Raw genomic sequence first — 15,840 nt, forward strand, 5'->3', positions numbered from 1 at the left:
GAACTGAATAAAGACAGAGATCAAAGCCCCAGTTGCCTGGACAGTTGTGTTTTTAGCACTGAAGTTTGCAGTGTTTGTTTACCAGTCTGAATAAGTTTATGAAGCAGTGCAAATGTTTAAAATGTACCTAGAATGCCTTCTACCGTTTGTTTTTGGGGCTGAGTGTTCAATTAATTAGGAAAAAAAATTATTTTCATTGTGCAATTTTAAGGATGGTGTAAAGATTACTGTAGCCTGCTAAGGAATTTTTATTGCATTTCTTGAGGAAAAAACTAACATTACTAAGGATATATAAGAATAGGAATTAATGGTATGAATGAGTTTTCATTCAATTTTGAGTAAAATTTACTATATCAGTAATAATTTTGAAGAATGCAAACATGTTAAAACTAATTTCAGCTATATTATTTGGCAAACTGTTTTATTTTAACTAAAAGTGTGATATTTTAAACAAATATGTATTTTTTTGTACCATGAGAAAAAAATCTGATTAAATGGCATTGTATTTACTGAGCTATAGTTTACTATTTTTCTTGCTTTCTGTTGCTTTCAGGTACAAATTTTCTTGATGCCCATATCCAGTTTCTCATGTGTTACTGTGTATTTGTTCTTATGTTTTGTAGGACTATTTTGAAAGAGAGTGGCTTTGCAAGATACCTTCATTCAGCTGTCTTAATCAATGGAGCTATGCTCATTTTTGGTGGAAACACTCATAATGATACTTCCCTGAGCAACGGTGCAAAGTGTTTTTCTGCTGACTTTCTTTCATATGATATAGGTATGTATTGTACTATTGTTTTTTTTTTTTTTTTTTCATTTTGGTTTTAAATACCACAATTTTGCTTTCTCAAGTCCAGCTACCATGTTTCTTTATAGTTTTGATCCCAAACACCTTCTAGTTCTTTATAAATTTTACAGATTTTTGTTCCATTTTGTCTAAAGATTTTAGTTTGTGGGGCAAGGCATAGCAGCATCCATGGATCTCGAGGCCCTGGATATTTTTGTTGCCAAAATACTACTATTTTTGTAGTATTTTGGAAATACACTTCTAAGAAGACAAACTGAAAAAATCCTCTACATGGCAAGTGGTATTAGGGCTGAGTGAAGCATGAGGAGCCTTTAGGAGATGATAAAAGGATGTGGTATATATAATTGTACAAGAGTGTGGCTGAGAGCAAAAAAGATTGTTGTTTGTAAACATATGATAAGAATGCAGTTGGAAGGAAAACTGTGTGATAAGACAAGACTAGGGGGGTGTCAGCTTTCATTCTGGTGAGTGGTTCCAACCCTTTGAGCTGTGCACTTATGGAAAAGCCTCCCTATAGGATTGTGGAGGCTATAAATAGAAGAGAATTTAATGAATCCATAATCTTTTTCCTATCTTGTGCCACTGCTGTTCTTACCATAAATAGTTTTTCCCTTCCCTGATGTTCATGTCCATATTTTATGCATAGGCTTTAAATATAAACATATAATTTGTATTTGGACTTTAAATATAATCATACAGCACACATTGGGGCCAAAAAGCACAGTCTCTTGTCCTGGGAGCCAAAAAAAGGGAAATATGTCAGAGCAGCCTGGGAAATGAACTCATGCATGCTCCTGGTGAGAATAGCCTGTGGATATTGCCTGGATCTACTTTTGGCAAGCATTTATCAGCTGCCTACAGTGGTAGATGAAGCTGAGACATGATCCTTCTTTCAGGACTAGTTAATGGTTTTTATGGCATTCACTGTAGATATCAATGCAATGTCTTTGCTTTAATACAAAAATAATGACTAATTTCAGTACATGGAATATATATGGGTTATTTCCTGCTAGTTTTAATGGGTGTGCAAATAATACCTTAGCTGAAAATAAAATAAATAAAACAGCTGGGTTTTTTTTACTGTAACCCTCTATTGCATATTCCATAACTTCTTATAGGCATCTGATGGTGTAAGCTATTGATTTTGTTTTCACTTCAGTTTACATGTGGATTTAATTTTTAATGAAACAAGGCTCCTTTCTCATTTTGGAGCATAGTGTTATTTATTGGTCTACATTTATTTGTAAATGTGCACTTACAGATCAATAGTGTGAGTCATATCTGAATTAATGTAACTTTCTGACTTTCACACATTGATAGTTTTTTATCATCTTTCATGAAAATGCTTTATAGTATTTTTTTCTTAAGTAGAACAATATTGTGGTTTGGCTAGTTGGTTATATTTAATTAGGTATTTGTATTCTCTTGCAAGTCACATTCTCCATGTATTATGAAGCTGATGAAGTACAAAAGAAGTGGATGTAGTAATCACTGTTTGGATGTAGTAATTAATCTGAAAAATGGACTATGTGAAGATTGATTTGATTCAGACTTACTCTTCTGTAATATTAATTTTACCAACTTAGAAACAAATCTCACAGCACACATTTGATAAAGACATATTTTTTCAGAAAACTTGAAATATTTTGTGAAGAATTAAATAATTATGCAATAGGTATATTTCAGAATCTTATTTACTTTGTATCATGAGTTTTTGAACAATGCTTGGAAGAAAAAAATATACGATGCTATCAGCATCACATTTCCTAGATACCTTGCAAGTGATGGAGTGTTAGCTTTGTCTTGTAAAAAATGGGTGCTGTCTGGAAACCAGCTGAACCCTGGAGATAGAGCCTATGCTATTTATGTTCAAGTTGGGCTACAGAGTACTTTTGATTATCTCTCTTATTATATGTGACATAGTCCTCTGGATAGATTGCTTTGGCTTTTTATTACCCATGAAAACTGTGCTTTTCATATTAATGTGGAATAACTGTTTGTGTGGCTTCATCTCAGCCAAGCTCAGCCTTCTGAAAGGTTGGTAATCCACACTCCTCCTCTAGTCCAGGCACAGAGAGAAATATCTCCAGAGAGTAATTCGTTTTACCAAGCTTAGGACAGAGTTACCTTTTCCTCCTCTGCTTTTCTGAGTCAGTCATTGCTCTCTAAGTTCTGAGCTTAGTCTGTAACAAGTTTTAGACATTTAAATGTGTCGTGAGTCAAGAGCTCAGTTCAGTAATTTGGAATACTTACTGTGTATTTGTTAAAGGTGAAGACACAGAGATGGGAAGACGTAATAAAAACTGCTATGGTGCCATAATTTTAATAGTTTAATGTTGCTTGATGTATTCACTTATATAGCAGTAAATACACAATGAGAAGACTGCTGCATTAAGAAAAAGAGCAGTAGAAATCTGGTCTTGGTATACTTCTGTTCTGCTTTGATTTTTTTTACCACCAGGTTGCTCCTGGGTTGCTCTGGAAGCCCCTTAAATATCCACAGAGGGTCATTCTTGTAGAGGTCAGGTATTTTCCAACTGTGCTGTTATTGCTTCATTAATCTGAAAGAGAAAGCTTGGCAGTGGGGACAATCTTGAATGCTGGGGTTGACCTGCAGTTTTCTGAATGATGTTGTTTATGGCTTTCTTTACAAGCTTAAAACTTACATTTCTGTTCCAATCACATCTTATAAAACTAATTTAGATTATATTTTATGAGTATTCACATGCAAAATTTGCAGCTAAAAATAGATTATTGGACATACATAATGAGAGTTTAAAACAGAGTCTAACTACTGATACAAGTATTAAAATACAATTAAATAAAAGCTCTTTTTAAAGACTAAGGATATTAATTTTAGTTTCTCACCAAAATGGTGCAGTTAGTAAATATACCTCTGCATGCCTAAGTTCCTTAAGTTTGAGTTTATGAAGTATTCAGTCTCAGTCCTTTTGTTCCAAATCTGACAGTTGCTAAGGTGTCTGGGTACCCTTGATATGTACAGAGAATTATGGTCAGGGAATCTCTAGAAAACCAAAACCTGAAATCCTGGGAACATGGCAATTGTTTCTGTCCTTTCTCTTAGTGGTAGTTGGAGTTCTGCATTGTTTGGATCTGTGGGAGAAGTGCAAGAACCCATATGTTTACACTAATAATATACTCCATAATATTTCTTTGTTACTATCTGGATTTCACTTTATTATTATGGATTAAATAGTATGCAAATTCAATTGCTTATGAAAGACAATATTGCATGTGAAGTATTAAGTTTCTTCTAGAGTATTCAAACAAAGCTTAGAAACATTCTCCTATTTTGAAAAAAAATTCGAAATTATTTCATGAGATTGACTTTAGTTCCACTTGTAATCAAACATATTGCTTGTATTTTGTAATAAAAATGAATTGTTTATTCATAAATTGTTTGTTTGTAAAGTAAATTGTTTCACCTCTAGTCTTTGCCATTAACAAAATGAAGTAGTTTAGATATCTATTGGGTTTTTTTCCCAATGTGAACACATGTATTTTTGCAGTTCTCCCTGTTTCTGGAGTTACAAATGGATATCAGTGTGCCATCACAAAGAAAATGTAAATCAGTGCCTGTGAAAGATTAAGTTTTATGTGTTCCTAAACACTTAAGTTATAAACGCAGTTTTGGTGCAGTCTGTAAGAGCAATTACCTCCATATTGCTGTGCTATTGGAAGAGCAAAGCCATAATAATATAATGCACTAATTGCTCCCTTTAATAGCAAAGAGTGAGGCTGTTGATTTCTTTTTACTGCTTGGGGAGTCACTGTTATGTGTGTAGACTCTGTTGTAGATGTTAGTTCTAGAGTTTAAATTCGATTCATGCTGTTTTGAACATACTTGCTATTGTGTTTTCCTGAGAGTAAGGAGATTTTTATTATCTGATTAAAGAAAAATATTTATGAAGTGTGGAAAGACTCAGAAAATAAGTTTTGTGCTAGTGCATAACTTTCACAATGTTTTAGCTATTTATGTTCAGTGTTTAGTCGTCCAGAGTCATAAATGAGAACCAGACAAAGGTATAATGGTGTCCATATGTTGTGAACCAGCATTACTACTTTTACAAAAGAAAAATGAACTTAGTAATTGTTAGAAATATGTAAAGAGAAAGTAGAAGCATAAGCTGGCATTGGATTCTGTGTAGCACATAAAGCTGAACTGCATTGTTGCAGAGTGTGATGGAGCAGAATAAATACACTGGCATTTCAAACCTATTTAAATAGTTTGAAATTTAGAAATGGTTTGATGAATGTAAGCATAAAGAAGTGGTTTCATATACCTTCTCTTAAAGCAGCGCTCCGAATGCAGTAAGAGGTTGTCACTAAATCAGTCTTCCAGTGCCAAAATAAAAATGTGATCCTGGAGGTGAAGTATGGAACATTGGTTGCCCCTTTTTCAAAGACTGTCCTAGCAACTTTTGCTTCCTATTTTTAACAATACTATTTTTTTCTATTTTTTCCCTCTGTTCAGTCACATTTTGGTAAGCCTAATTAGTTAAATTTTTGCAATCAAATTCTATCTTCAAATATTTTACTGATACTACAAGGTTGATTAGAAATTATTTGGTTGTTTTCTGGTTTTTGTTTTGTTGTTTTTTTTTTTTTTTTTTTTTTTTTTTTTTTTTTTTTTTTTTTTTTTTTTAAATAAAATCATACTGGGAAACTTTCTAGTAGTGTATGAATATTGTTGCAGCATTGACAACTTTCCTGTGAAATATCCAGGTCATCCTTTCTGATATCAGTAATGCAGTGTTGCCAGTAGGTTGTAGATGAGATGTGCTGAAGCCTGACCTGTTGGAGTGAGGGCTCTGGAGAGCAATACCCTGTGCAAAGTTCAAGTGGGGATTTTCTCTGCTGGATTGCTTCAAATCCAGTGCATTTCTGTGGTGTTTCATCACAGAAAGGTGTGTGACTGGCCATTCACTGTCAGAGCCACTTCTGTATCATCTGGTAAGCATTCAGTCTACACCAGGGAGGAGGATGAAGCTTATTATTTTAATGTTATAATGCGGTAGAGCTTATTCTTAAAGCAGAAGCCTTCGTAATAGAAAGGAAAAAACCCTTTATTTCTTCTTGTACTTTTCAGTGGCTAAAAATTCTGCTAATAAGTTTGGAATGAATAGTACTGTTTCTTTATCTGCTTAGTAAGTGGTGCAGAGTGTGCTTCCATGTGCTATACCTGGTTGCAGATATAACAGATGCAACTATCTTCCACTTTCTATCAGTAAAATGCCTTGAGGGCATAGCATTTTATGGAGGAAAAGATTTTATTCTTTGCTGCACAGTTTACCATCATTATTAGACTTAGCTCATACAACACACAGAATGCTGTAATATTGATAAATCATGTTGTAAATCATATTATATTTGCCATTTGTCGCTTTTTTCTTGGAATGGTACAGTGAAGTCTGGAAATTTGAGTGCTTGGAGTTGTTCAAAAGGAGTTTGAAGATGATGGGCAGGGATGAATTCTATTTGATTCTTTACTGAAAAACACCAGGAATCAGTTGGCTAGCTAACTGTATTTTGTGTTAATCAACTATACAGAGAAACTTGCATCAGGAATTGAAAGCTGAGCGAAAGTATTTTTTTGCATAGTGCTCTGTTTAGTGTTCAGTAGTCATTGAGAAGTCTAGGAGGAGATAAGAGGGGAGGCTATTTGTAATAAGCTTCCCTCCCTCTTTTTTTTCTTGTACTCTATTGAAAAGACCTGCCAGTTTGAAAAATACCATCAGTAAGAAAGGAATTATTATATCTCCAGCCCTCAGGGGTTCCTTTTCTGAAAATCAGCCTTTAATATGGTTTTATGGTCTTCCCTTGATGTTAAATCCCACTTCTTCTAAAATAAATTTCTAGGTACAGCAAAGACTATATATTTATGTTCATAATATATATGTTTGTAAAAATACAAAATTAATGTCAACACTTCCCTAAATTGTTTCCTTTACCATCACAGGAACACAAGCTCATGAGTGCTGTGTCTGTTAATGTGCAGTGACTTAAGACCAGCAAGAACTTGATTTTAAAGTGTAACAGTAAGATTTTGCCGGTCAATTGTTAAAATGCTTGTCTTTTGCTTGAAACTGTTTCAGAAATATCTCTCTGGCATTGTGCATATTTTCACCACTGTTTAAATAGAGAAAATAAAAAAGAACAACTGTGAAAGATGAAGTGTATTAGTAATTCCATAGTGTTATGATAATATAATGTTAACAATGGTAGTGATAGAAGGTAGGAGTTGAGAAAGAAGTAAGAATTTTGGGACGTATTGCTCCCATAAGACTGCATGAAACTTCCTATAATTCCTTCACATTGCTAATTCCATGGAGTCCACCACCTGATGTCAAAATTATTGCTGTTTGAGCCATCTGCATTACTCCGGTAATAATATGCTTTGAGTTTCAGTTTCCAGTCTATAAAGAGGTGCAATAATTTATTTATCACAGCCATGATCTCACATTGCCTCTCTTTATGGGCTCAGGCTGTGGTTGGTAGAAGCCCGAGCTGACTTAGGGGTGTTGCTGCCATAGCTGTGCCATGCCATCCCCTCCTGGGTGCCGAGTCCATCCTCATGTGACCTTGCACCAGGGTGTTCCAGCGGGCTTTGCTAACAGGATGCTGACTGCACAAGGTGCTGCTGTCAATAATTTTCTGCTGTGAATAATTTTCTGCATTAGAAGTGCCAGAATAGCAGCCCTGGTGGAGTTGAGCTGTTCTGACAATGGGAATGAGACCAGCTTGAATTCCTCCTGGTTTTATCCATTTCTGTTTTTTCATGCTGGGGAGTGAGATGTTATGATCTGACTACTGAGAGTTGCCTCTACCCAAATTAAGGTGCTAAAACCCTGTACTTTCCTTGAAGTTTCAATCTGTAGGTGCTCCCTATTTCTATTACTGTGGGATTTTAATGTATGAAGTCAGTAAAGTTTAAATAGGAAATAATGAAGAAAGGAGTAATTGTTCTAAAGAACTAAAACTCTCGTCAGGAAAGAAAAATTAAACCACACTGAAACCACATTTGTGTACAGCAGTTCCAAAAGAAATGTGCTTGGATAATTAATTTGACATCGAGATCCTGATTCAGCATTCCTCTCAAGTATGTGGAAAGTAATTAGTAGCATACTTAAATCAAGATACCAAAAGTAAAACAGTAATGAGATGGGTTGCACATCTGGAAGAGTGATAGTTTATCTTTAAACACTTAAGAAAAGAGCTAAGTTCACTGCGGTAGAAATTCCATGAAATACTTATAAATTGAAACCCTTTAGCTAATTTGAAAGAGTGTAAACATGAGAGCAATATTACTGATCCCTTGATAACAACAATGGCCAGGGCTTGTTCCTGTGGGTGTTGAAACTGGCTGTGAAGGCAGACAACTATATGTGACTCTTCGGTGAATGTCCTGTAGTCTTGATAAATGTTAGGATAGATTAGTGTTGCTGACAGGTCCTTGAAGCATCTACTCACAAATGCATTTTAAAGGAGTTGAGTTGATTTATCCTTGAGTGGTTAAAATATACTTCACGTGTATTTTGCTGAAAACTTTTCAAATTATTTGATATATGCTTGGTGTTTTATGTTTCAGCTTGTGATGAATGGAAGATTTTACCAAAACCTAATCTGCATCGAGATGTCAACAGATTTGGTCACACTGCTGTTGTCAGTAATGGGTAAATGAAATGTCTCTTAAATTTTCCTTGCCATTTTTCTGAAGGAAAAGACTGTAGCAGAAATCACACTTAAGTATGGTTCAATAACAGAACTGATGTAACCTATTAAAAAGGAAAGTAGTGCTCATCAGGTAGTCAGTACAGCTAATCCTCAGTCTGCTGGGGATCTGTTCAGTGACTTTTTAGGTGAACATTCCAGGGTACCGAGGTGTTTTCTCAGCATTGAGGGCTACACTGAATTTCATATTTGGTACCAACAATAACCCTCACTTAAGTGTGATGGGAGAAATCTTTTTCTCTTTGCAGTATACTATAATTCTTCATTCCTCTACAGTTATCAAATAACCATGTAACTAAAATTTGCTGGGAAAAAGGGAAGATTTTGATGATACTGATACAGTTATCATTCCTCCTGAAGGAGGAAAAGCCTGCCAGCAGCTAGATTATATTAAGTTGGAAAAGTTGTAGAAAACAATAGTCAGGTTTAAAGAAATGTGTATTGTTATCTTGTCTCAGCTTTTGTTTTGATGGTTGCCAGCTGGCCTAGTATCTGAAGTTGCAGTACTACAGATCATTGTACCTCTTCTACATTATTCATCACACTAATAAAGTCAGTACTGAAGTATTTGTGGGCAACTTATGGATCCTCTATATAAGGATCCTGTATAGGTCAGAAATGAGGTAATGAGTAATGCTACAAATAGGAGTGTGACTGCTTTTAACAAAAATAGCACTAAATTGTAAGTATGTACACAGAGCACTTGACATTAATCAATGAACAGATTTATTTATTAAGACAAAATTACTTGGAATTGGAATTAATGAATTCAGCAACTGATAGTTTTTCATTATGATTTGTGTGTTTTATGCCATCTAAGCCATGCCTTATACTTTGAGAACTGTCACTTTCTAGTAATTACATTAAAAATCCTTTTTTTTTTTTTTTTTTTTTTTTTTTAAGAACTAGTGGTATTTTTGGTAGGGTTTTTGGTACCAAAACAGTGCAACAAGACACTCGCCAGAATTCTGCTACTGGTAACTCTTGTGATTAATTCTGTTTTAGGAGTATATCATACAACAGATACAGAGGTTTTCTATGATTGTCTTTTACCTGAGACAGTTGGTTTTAATGAGAACGGTGAGGACTCAGGTTTAGTCTTTTGGTTCCTGTTTCAGCATGTACTACACCAGAAATGTTACCAAAAAGAAATACCCATCTTGCCAATTGCTGCTGCCTGTCTTGCAAAGAATATTCTTGTTTTCAGCAGACCAGCATTTCATGTTCTGTTCTCAATATCTAACTGCAAATATGAGTGCATCCTTCCAAAGCTTTTAATTCTTTTTTTCAGATATTTGGATATGCCACTCCATAATACATACAACAGAGGGAGCTTTCAGCAATTGTTATTTGTTACTCTCAACTTCCATGGAGAAATAAATTGAAAAAGTAATCAGTAGCGGAACCACTGATAGATTCTTTATTAGAGAAAGAACAAGATTTTTTAAAAATGATAATATGTGGGTTTTTAATGGTACATCAAGAGAGATAAGAAATGACGAAAAAGTGTCTACAGTAACAGTTAAATTTCCTTGCTTTTTCCCAATAGGTCCATGTATATATTTGGGGGTTTTTCAAGTGTTCTGTTGAATGACATCCTCGTGTACAAGCCTCCCAACTGTGAAGCATTCAGGGATGAAGAGTTGTGCAAAAATGCTCGTCCAGGAATAAGGTGTCTGTGGAACAAGAAACATTGTGAATCTTGGGAATCTGGACATGCTAATAATATCCTTAGAGCAAAATGTCCCAAGAAGACAGGTAAGTGAATTCTAGTCAGGTTTGTAATGCAATGTAGGAGATGGGGATGGGCAACCATCAAAGAAGTAACCACATGAAAGTGGTGACTGGAATGTTAAGACTGTTCCCCTGTGAGAATACCCAGTGCAAGAGATACAGAGACTATTTTTAAAAAAAAAATAATTCAGTTGTGGAATCCTTTTGTATTTTACATGCAGAGAAGTAGATTCAAAAGAGCATAAGTTTAAGGTGCTAAGGCAGAGCAGAACAGTGAGACCACAAATGGGCAATGCAAGTGATACCTGGTGTTATGGACATATGGCACTCCCATACCTGTGTGTGCCAGTAAGAGAGGAAAGAATCACTGCTTCAAGCAGATTATCTATGAAACAGAAGCATTTGTACAGAAGAAAATAGTGCAGGGACAGCTGGGAAAAAACCTGATGCAAACAAGCCCTTTGCAGTGTGTCAGATGAGTTCAAGTTGTCATATGAATTTCTCTGTGGCATTGTGATGGCTGTATTGTTTGAAACAGCAATTTACTGTTATGAATAACTGTTCCAACCTATTCCTAAGCATTTTGGCTTGTCACAAATAAATTGCTTGTGAAAGTGTTGTTCTTATATGTCACATGAACAGAATATTTATCCCTATGACACGCACCTACTATTTTTTCTGTGCATCGTTCCTTTCAGCACAGTGTAAAATTGCTTCCCAGACTTTGGCTGTGTGCTGTGTGTACAAACTGCTATACAATTAAACTGCCAGTCTGTGTTTAATGTTTGTTGAAAAGTTACTAGTACTGCTATTAATCAACACTTCAAGACATTTTATTTTTCTGATAGCTTTTACTTGTTTCTAGACTGGCTATAACATCTCAAACTCAGGAAAAAAAAAAAGGTATGTGATATAACATAAACATTATCCAGGTACAGTTTTCTGGAAAATGGCTTTTGTACAGTTTCAGAACTTTTAGAGGTCTACAGAACAGAAAGTTTCATCTATATAGAAAAAGAACCCTTGTGGCATTAAATTCAAAAGTAATACAGATAAAAAAGGATTTCATAAAAAGTTGATCATAGCAACAGGTGTTTATAAAAACCAAACAAAACAAAGCACAGATGGGCTGAAGGAAAATAAAAAAGTTAGAGCAGTTTCTCAAGTACAGGTGCTGCAGTGGAAATAAAGTACAACTCAACTTGGAAGAGATGAGGTCTGTATAATTCCAGTTCTGAACTTGTGCGAGCAGCACTGTTTCACTGCTGTCAAATTCTTCCAGTTTCAGGTGGTAATTTTTTGCCAAAAGCCAATTTTTCATATATTCTTTTACATTACTTGGCTCAGTTGTTACCTGGTTGAGAGTATCATCTGAGAAACTGCTGATGGTCAATATTAAAGGATAAGCAGAAATTTTAGTGGTTTTCAAAAGATCGATTCTTGGATGACAAGACTTCCCTGGCAAGAGAATCTTTTAAGCTTGCATGAACTTGAAAGTAAAGGAGCTAAACCAAACAGGAATTAAGGAATTAAAAACAGTAATCAGCATAGGAGATGATACAAAGTCTTCTATTTTGCATCATGGTGATTTTTAAAACCAACTATTTTTAAATAGAAGTAATATTTTGTGTCCTAAATAATTTTACATAACCTAAATTTTAGTCCAAGTCCCATTATTAAGAATATAACATTAAGTCTTTTTCAAATACTTTTTGTAGCTAAAGGACAGAACTTTAACTTACCAGTCATTATTAGGTTTATAAATTAATTGGCAAAGATTTAAAATGTCCATGTGGTGCTCATATCTGTGTTAGTTTGTTTTATTTACTACTTTGATCTCATCTTCTTGCATAGCCATCTAATATTTTTATAGAATCCTACATTTGAAGAAAATTTTTCTTCCATGTTAAATGAGTGAAGGAAAAATACTTGAAAGAAGTTTTTCATACTCTTAATTTTTGCATTGTGCTGAGAGCTTTCATGCTGTAAATCAGTGAATATTCCATTAGTTGATATAAGACTTACAAACCTTCAAATAAAGTAGTTACTGAAGGAATTTTTAAAGGAGTAAATCCTATTAACTGAATAGAATGAATTTCCTACAGTAACTTAAGCCCTTATGAATGGCTAGAGTTCAAATGAAGGCTGTAACAGAAAAAGCTCCGAGGAAGTGTCAGGAACGTGGCGTTATTCTGCTTCTGTGGGACGTTTGTGTTTGGTTTGTGTGGCAGCTGCTGCAGACGACAGATGTTACCGGTACGCGGATTGCGCCAGCTGCACCGCCAACACCAACGGCTGCCAGTGGTGCGACGACAAGAAGTGCATTTCAGCAAACAGCAACTGCAGCATGGTGAGTCCTCGCAAATCTGAGCATGCTAGCAGTGCTTCTCCTTTCCTAGCTCTAGTAGACTAGTAGTTGCTTGTTTTCAGCACAAACAATCTTGTTTTCCTGGCTTTTGAGCTAAAAATGTTGCAGAAGACACAGATGGACTGCAGCAAAAAAAATCTATTTCAGGGTCAAACAAGTATTCTTCAGGGTTGTGTTGCCTACTATATATTTCTTAAGACAAATACTTTTATTCCCTAATTAATGACATTCAAAAAGTCAGAGTCATTATTAACTTGCATTTTGTGCATATGTGATGTACAGTAGACAGGCAGAAACCATGGAATCCTATCAAGGGTGCTGTTTGGTTTTTTCCCTTCAAACAGGACCACGCTTGTCTCATTAGTCATGGTCTTCTGATCATTGATCATCATAGAAATGGTTTTCTTTGTCATGGAGTCACTTGTCATCTCATTAAAGGAATATGAGCTTCTGTAACCATGAGGTCCACTGGCTTGTGATAATTTAGTTCTGATATTTTAAATACAAGCCATCAGATCACATAGATTCATGCAAGTTTATAGCTTTCTCTTTTTAATATTGCCTAGTGCCAGGTTGTTGTTAACCAGCTGCTGCATCTCTTGCTTGTTCATTTGAATTTTGTCAAGCTTATAATAGTATTTTAGCATTATAAATTTTGCCTCCTTACACTTTTCAGCTATCCATAGACACCTGGCTGTACTTGAGTTCAAAATCCTTTCTTGACACACTTTCATTAGTAAAAGTATCTTGCTCTCTGGCTTGAACTTGATGCAAATCAATCTTGTTCTCCAGACAAATTAAGGTGTGAGTTGGATTGATTGTGACTCACATCTTTCCTGTTCAGAGTGAGCACAGCCAGCACTAATCACTGGCATTTGTAGGTAGTCACTACTAATAAAAGCAATGCAGACACAAATTCATCAGTAGTCAGGTTATAAGTCTGTCAGAGGGATTTCACATTCCAGGCACTAATGGTTAGTTTCCTTTGTGATCTTCAAGGGTCCTTCTTTTCCTGACACATTGTTCTCCATTAGGTGCTAATTTTCTAACCGTGGTTTTCAGCTCTTGAGCAAGGAATAGTTGCTAAGGAGCTGACCATCTTCATTCCTAATAAATGATCTCTAATAAATGTGGAGCACTAAGTGTTTTAGCACAAACTTCTTGGTTCAGTGTCCTTCTTTGACAACCTTTCATGAGTAAGATTGTCATCTTAATTAGCAAATGAGCACCAGTCTGCTCTGTATCATTTCCTGTCTTTTATTGAGGATTTGAAGTGAATAGCAAAGGCTGTTAGTGTAGTTACTGAGGAATGGGGTAGCAAAAATTCATCAAAATGATTTCTGGGAAGAGGTGCTGTCATAAATGGGAGGTGGCTGTTGTAAAATTAGTCTATTGGCCGTGAGATGATGGAGGCAGAATTTTGCAGCTTCGATAAAACCCACCAAAATAGCATCAACAGAATGGCACCATGTGGAAAACCAGAATGTATCAGGTTGATTATCCATTTTCATAGACTGCTACTTCTGGACAAGGCCCACAAATGTTGTGACAGAACTGTGACGGTAATATGGGATAACAAGCTTTAGGCTTAGGAACATCACAAGGAGCCTTTGCAGCTGTACAAAGGCCTTGATTTATGACTTAGATCATAGAGCTCTAGATGAGAATGACAATAATGTTTTATAATCTGCTGCTGTTGCCTCATGGAGACTGGCCAGTTTACTAAAGATGTGCTGTCAGCCAGTTTGGCATTGGCCTCATGGTCACAGATATCTGCAAAGCAGATACTGCAAAGTGTGGCTGCTCTGCTGATTGGAAGGCCTGTAAAATATGGGCATTTCCCTGGAATAACTCTAGCTGGACAGATGGACTTCATGAGTAGTGCTAATGCATTGATGCACTTTCACCTGCCTGTGCTCACCCTCTGATGTAAGGCAGCACATTAGCAGGACACTGTATTCCCCTGCTGTGCAGATTCATGCATCATCAAGGTATAGATCATACAGATCATGTGTATCACACTCATAGCTGATGTCATTGCAAGCAGAGGCTTGCAATGCCTAGTTGATCTGGATCTGCTTAATATGTTTATGAAACTGTATTCACCCTCTATGTCTGCACATAAAATGCTTTATCTTGCATCCTATGAAAATGATACTCCCTTGCTGCTGACCACGTTGTACAGAAAATCGACTGTGTTTTATAAAGGAAGCAAGTTTTTACCAAAAAAAAAAAAAAGATAAAAAAAGAAAAGGCTTTGTGGGAGAGATTAATTTCATTTTATATTGCTGCTCCTTTACAAGATGTCATTTTTCATGAAGTAGTACCATGGAAGAGTAAGTCCTTCCATGAAGGCAAAATCTTCTTGTACTTTACCAAATAAAATGGTAAATTGCTGGAGAGGGCTGACTGATTGCAATAAAATTCAGTTTTCTAAAATTCAGTTTTCTTTACTGTGGAAGACCAAAGAGAGATTGAATTTCAGAGTAAAACAATTTACTTTATCAATTTTGTTTAATTTCTGAAGAGAAAAAAAGAATTGCTTAAGTAGCCTTAAAGAGAGCCTTAGTATGTTGGGGCATAGCTGAATTATTTTATTTCTGCCCCCACCCAGTATTGCATTTTGGAAAATGTCATTGCCTTCAGAAGCTCCAAGGGAGCACATTACTACTAGGGGGACATGTTTCCTCTCTGACTGGAATTCTTGTGTGTTGGTTCATGTGGGGACATGTGCAATACAGTAAAGCCCCAGTTGGTGACAGTTACCTAAACACAGCCCAGAATGGTGTGTGATTTAAGAGTTCTTTATCTGAGTGTGGCAACGTAAAATAAACATTGTCAAATCCATAAAGGGGATGATAAAGAGCATTTTGCCAAGGAAATGCGATATTAGAGGAAGCTTCAAAGTGACCTATAGTCCTACATTGTTAAATATTTTTACACAGTGCCATAAAGACAAGAATCCTGGTTTTTGGTAATCGCTTCCAGAAAGCTCCTTTCACAATGGGAGTCTTTGAATGATACCCTAATACCAATAATAGTAATCATGGCAATCTGCCTACATTTGAGGAATTGAAAGAATAGTCAAGAGGAAATATATCAAGTAGTAGAAGGAAATAATGAATAAAACCCAATTTATCTTGGAGGAAACAAAGAAAATGTATGAGTAAGAAGTACC

General features: G+C 35.6%; 1 protein-coding gene across 8 annotated transcripts in view; it reads left to right on the forward strand.

Annotated features, from left to right (window-relative positions):
- ATRNL1 (attractin like 1) overlaps positions 1-15,840 on the forward strand; it is a 431,225-nt gene that overhangs the window by 75,365 nt on the left and 340,020 nt on the right. For all 8 annotated transcript variants that reach the window (XR_010367589.1, XM_064431407.1, XM_064431408.1 and 5 more), the window contains exons 10-13: positions 624-778; positions 8,418-8,502; positions 10,110-10,318; positions 12,526-12,644. Coding sequence is in view for 7 of the 8 variants with exons in the window: in XM_064431407.1 (XP_064287477.1) it covers positions 624-778; positions 8,418-8,502; positions 10,110-10,318; positions 12,526-12,644 (568 nt within the window). In the remaining variant the exon portion in view is untranslated. The remainder of the gene's footprint in view (positions 1-623; positions 779-8,417; positions 8,503-10,109; positions 10,319-12,525; positions 12,645-15,840) is intronic.

The sequence above is a fragment of the Passer domesticus genome, chromosome 8, assembly GCF_036417665.1.
Source record: "Passer domesticus isolate bPasDom1 chromosome 8, bPasDom1.hap1, whole genome shotgun sequence".
Taxonomy (NCBI): domain Eukaryota; kingdom Metazoa; phylum Chordata; class Aves; order Passeriformes; family Passeridae; genus Passer; species Passer domesticus.